This window comes from Arachis ipaensis, chromosome B05, assembly GCF_000816755.2.
Source record: "Arachis ipaensis cultivar K30076 chromosome B05, Araip1.1, whole genome shotgun sequence".
NCBI lineage: Eukaryota > Viridiplantae > Streptophyta > Magnoliopsida > Fabales > Fabaceae > Arachis > Arachis ipaensis.
In genome coordinates, this window is record NC_029789.2 from 147,498,939 (window position 1) to 147,503,877 (window position 4,939).

The 4,939-nt window shown below is 31.7% G+C and overlaps 1 protein-coding gene across 2 annotated transcripts in view; it reads right to left on the bottom strand.

The window, feature by feature from the left end:
• The window catches only part of LOC107644870 (protein DETOXIFICATION 34), an 8,923-nt gene continuing 6,051 nt past the window's right edge, over window positions 2,068–4,939 (bottom strand). Inside the window, exons 2-7 of one of the 2 annotated variants that reach the window (XM_021103253.1) lie at window positions 4,254–4,879; window positions 3,349–3,405; window positions 2,993–3,231; window positions 2,623–2,741; window positions 2,464–2,550; window positions 2,068–2,364 (exon numbers count right to left, since the gene is read on the bottom strand). In XM_021103253.1, coding sequence (XP_020958912.1) covers window positions 2,299–2,364; window positions 2,464–2,550; window positions 2,623–2,741; window positions 2,993–3,231; window positions 3,349–3,405; window positions 4,254–4,879 — 1,194 coding nt within the window. In that variant the 3' untranslated portion in view covers window positions 2,068–2,298. The remainder of the gene's footprint in view (window positions 2,365–2,463; window positions 2,551–2,622; window positions 2,742–2,992; window positions 3,232–3,348; window positions 3,406–4,253; window positions 4,880–4,939) is intronic. The other variant, XM_016348817.2, reaches the window with a different exon arrangement.

Here is a 4,939-nt window from a genome sequence, read left to right on the forward strand (position 1 = left end):
ATTTGAAATTTGAATAGATATTTTATTTAAATAATATCTTTATCTTTATGCAAAACAACAGTACACTACTAACAGATGTCCAAACAAAATTCAGCGTCGAAATATTAGTAATTAGCTTTCTCATTAATTGCTGTTGTGACTTGTGACTTGTGACTTTTCTTCTGGGAATATCTAAGGGGGATATAGATGCATGTGTCTTAACGTAGTGGTGGTCAATATTCTGCTCAAATCTCAATATGATTCCATTCCATGTTCTAGTAGTTCTCCGGGCCCTCTTAATTAAGGTACTAGGAATTATATACTCATCACAATTTGGATAATTTAATAAATGTATAATAAGTTTAAATTTTCTTACTATAAATATTTATGAATTCAACTCAAAAACTAATTTTTTTCAGTAAATGAAAATTAAAAAACAAAGTTACAATAAAATTTTTTTACTAATATTAACTAATTAAAAATTATTTTCTATTCTTATCTTAAGGTATTCATTATAACTATTATGAGTTTTAATTTGAATAACAAGTTTTGTTCATATCCTGTCCCAACGTTAAGGCTCATAACCCAATAAGAGGTCCAATCTAAAGGATTCACCCTCACTCTACACCGACCTTGTCTCAAAGAAGTCGGTTCTTACCACGACTTGCTCTAAAGAAATCGGGGACGAAGATTAGCTGGCAGATAACACTCATTCAAACAAGTAACTGCCTTTGAAATCTCTCAACCCACTTTCAAGAGCTATATCCCAACTTCTCTAAGATAAATGGACGGTTATCCTCCTTTAAAAGTGGAACTACCTCAACGGTGGTTATTGGCTCACCACTATAAATACATTGACACTCCTCAGGTATTACTAAGTCCCAATACTCTTTAGACCTGCTTACACTTTTGCTGACTTAGGCATCGGAGTGTCCTTGCAGGTACCACTCCCCATTCTCTCATACACATAAGTCAGACGGAGGTACTGGAACACAAACCTGCTCGGAGGTTTCCTTTCTCAGACAATTATTGGGCCAACCCAACGAGTTCAGCCCATTAATCTCCGGTTACCCATCGTAACAAGTTTATTTTCTATTTTTTTATTGAAATCTAAAATTTAAAAAATTTAGAAATTATAAAAAATAAATTTAACTTTGATGCACTCATGCACCATCAATATAAAATAGCTTTATATGTGTATTCAATTACGCTATTTAATTAAAGCCAATTTTTTCTTAGCTTTTAAGTAAATAGCTATTTTACATTTAAAATTTTAATCAATATTCATTATGCATATATTAGCAAAATATCTATCTATCTTGGATTGCCGACACTGGTTAATAAAATCCAAAGCATTTCTCTCTCTTTTCAAAGTCTAGGTTTCCATTGATTGCACTAAAATGAATAATAACTGAGAAAGAAATGGACAATTTAGAGAAGAAAAGAAGCTAAGTGGGAACATGTGGATGAACAAAAACGAATAATTGCACTACTTATAAAAAGGATAAAGGACACTTTTTTTTCTTTTTTTTTTTGGTCCCTCCTTCTTCAGAAAATGGCATAAAGAAAGTTAGAAAGAGACCCAAAGAAGAAGATGAAGGAAGGAGAAGCAATGAAGTTTAATCTTCTTGGATATCTTTATGATTTTCAACACATGCCAATAGATAGTGGCGTAAGGCACGTGTCATTATCGAGATTAAAATCATTCACATAAAATAAAAATGAATTTATCCTCACGTAGTTAAAAACAAATTGTTTATTTCATAATTCTAAGAACATGAGAACAAAAAGAAAAGATTTTAAAATATTTAATTTATATTTTTATCAAAAATTTTTTACTATTGTATTATTAACTATTAGTAGTGTCTTTAGACACTTGATAAATAAGATTTGAGAAAGTATAGGGAGCCAATGCCTAAACATACAATGTGTACAATAGAGGTTTAAGAAGTATTAAAGATATGGCCATTAGTATTACATTGTCCTGTCAGGTTACGCTTTTTGGGATGAGTGGTTTCATGATATGGTATTAGAGTTCTAGATCCGAAAGATCAAGAGTTCGATTCTTTATCCTTGGTATCCGGATGGTTATTCTGAATAGTATAGGTGATGTTCATTTTATTCATGGACCAAAGATTTAATCCATTGTACACATTGTAGGCTTCGGTCATTGGCGGGCCAAATTAAAATTCTATTATACATATTGTATAGATATCTCATTGTTTCCCTAGTGGAACTCAATTTATATTACAGTTATACACAAAGTAACCACATTCAGCTTCTTGTCTCTCATCACCCATATCCAACACACTTTCAATTTTAGATCATGTCGTTCTGGAAATTCTTGGAGCCCCATATTCGCATGCGATTAGCTGTTTGCTCTACCTATAATCACATTTATTTGACGTTAATTAAACTCGTATATAGTATAAATAACTTGGTGTGATAATTAGCATTACATAAAAAGATCCAAATTTGATTTACCTGCTTGGTCCAGTTGGTCTTCCAAATAATGACTATAAGCACAAAAATCTGAATGATACTGCCACACATTGTGCCTCCCCACAGACCCTATGAGAAATTTCTTAATAAAGGAAGACACATTTTATATGCATGTGCTATTAGAAGATCCTTAATTATTACCTTAACCCCCAAATGTTTATTGAAACCAAGAAAATAGCCAAGACAGAGTCCAACAATGTAATGACATGCCAAGTTTATGTATCCAACCATAACTTGCCATCCACTCCCAATTGCCACACCTAATAAAACACACACACAGTATTCTTTTGTTTTTCTAATTATATATGCACGGAACACTGATACAGAGAGTCAGAGACATAAAATTATGTTTGGCAAATGAGATATGAATAGATTTTTTTTAAAATTTTTTAAATAAAAAAATAAACTTTTATAACTTGTTTTAATTTATTACCAAATAAAATATAAAAACACTAATTTTTGTGTACTTTGTAGGTTTAATTTGGACTTACCAAAGCAAGTAATTAAATACCTGATATAACTTGTGAGAGACTACTAAGAACAATGGCTACACCAAGCAGGTAAGCTAAATCGCACACAGCTCTAATCAGATCCTCGCTGTTGGTAAAGATGAGAGCTAGATGCTCTTTGCTCAGCAAAACAAGAATCAAGAATAAAATTCCAATGAAGAGAGACTGAGACAGTGTCACATAGAATGAGTATTTGGCTGCTCTTGGATGACACATCCCAAGTGTATTAGAGATTCGAACACTTGATGTTGGAGCCATAGAAAAAATCCATAATTAGTGATTAATTATAATTAGTACCTAATTATTAAAGGGAATATTTACATTCATATTAGTATCTAATCTTAGCTTGTCCCCTCACCTTATAGCAGTATTGACTCCAACCATCAGCATGGTGTACCAACCAAGAATATTGAAGCTAGAACATAAATACATGTTAGTAGAGAAAAGCATGCACTACAAGAAATTATCTAAAACCCTTAGCAATAGATTCAGTAACCACCTAGTATGACTTTGGTATTGGTCATTTGAGTCTAATTAAAATTTAGTGAATAACCATTCTTTTTAGAGAAACGTTTAAGGGCCATCAAAATTTATTGTTTTTAGTCATTAATCTAATTTTTTAAGTATAGTAATTCAATAACATGTTTTTAACCCACACTTTTAAACATTAATAGCTAATTATTGAAAAAAAATTGATAGCCCTCTAACATTTTTTTCCTATCATAAATCCTATTTATCGCAAAATCGAGCACTATTCTAAAACTGTTTTGTAATAAAGAGAATAAAAGAGATCTAATCTAATAATATTGTTATTTTAAGGTTTAAATATTTTGTTGGTCCTATAGTTTCGCGAAATTTTTAATTAGGTCCCTATACTTTTTTTCCTTTTAATTGGGTTCCTGTACCAATTTTTTTTTTCAATTAGGTCTCTCTTGATAGTAATTAGCTTAATCGTATAGGGACCCAACTAAAAAAAATTGGTGCAGGGACTCAAATAAAAGGAAAAAAATAGTGTAAGGACTCAATTGAAAAAAAAATTTAGTGCAGGAACCCAATTAAAAGGAAAAAAAGTATAGGGACCTAATTGAAAATTTCGCAAAACTATAGGGACCAACGGAGTAATTAAACCTTATTTTAAATAACTTATTATTATTATTTTCTTTTTCAATATTGAAAGATTATAAACTTCTTCAAATTACCAACTTTAGAACATTATTATTGACTATCTCTAATTCCTAAGCAATCTAAGTTTGATTGTCTCACCAAATATTATAAGAAGCAAGAGAAAGAGTAGGGTTGTCTAGTTGACCAGCAAGCAACACAATGAAAGTACCATTCCATTGCTCCAAGCAATTCATAAGAGATAAAGAAAGGCTTAGCCAAGTAAATGGCCACAAATCTTTGAAAGCCAACCAAGAAAAACCACTCCAACCTTCATTGCACCAACCAGCAACATACACAACAAGAGACAAAGCCATGAACCAACATGTGATGTTATTGGCCATAGCTAACCCTGTTGTACCCAATTCCATTGCATAGATGAATATATAAAGCAACAGATTTTGTAGCATTAGTGACACAAGTGATGTGAACATGATCACATTGACCTTGCTCTGTGCTTGAAGAAATCTTTGAATTGGAAAACTAATAGCATAGGAGAACATGGTGGGAATTACTTGCATTGCATACTTGCCTGCAAGATTTGCTATTTCTTTGTCTTGGCCAAGAAACTTTAAGATTTGTGTTGCATATATGTGAGTTGGTAAGAGGATTATGCAGGTCATAACTAACACAATCCATGATCTTTGGACATAAATTCCAGTGAATTGAATTTGCCCTGCTCCATAAGCTTGTCCACATAGTGTTGCTAATGCAGATGACATACCAACCTGCAATTTTTCCATTAAATTTGTTCATCAATAATAATAATAATATATAACAATAAACAT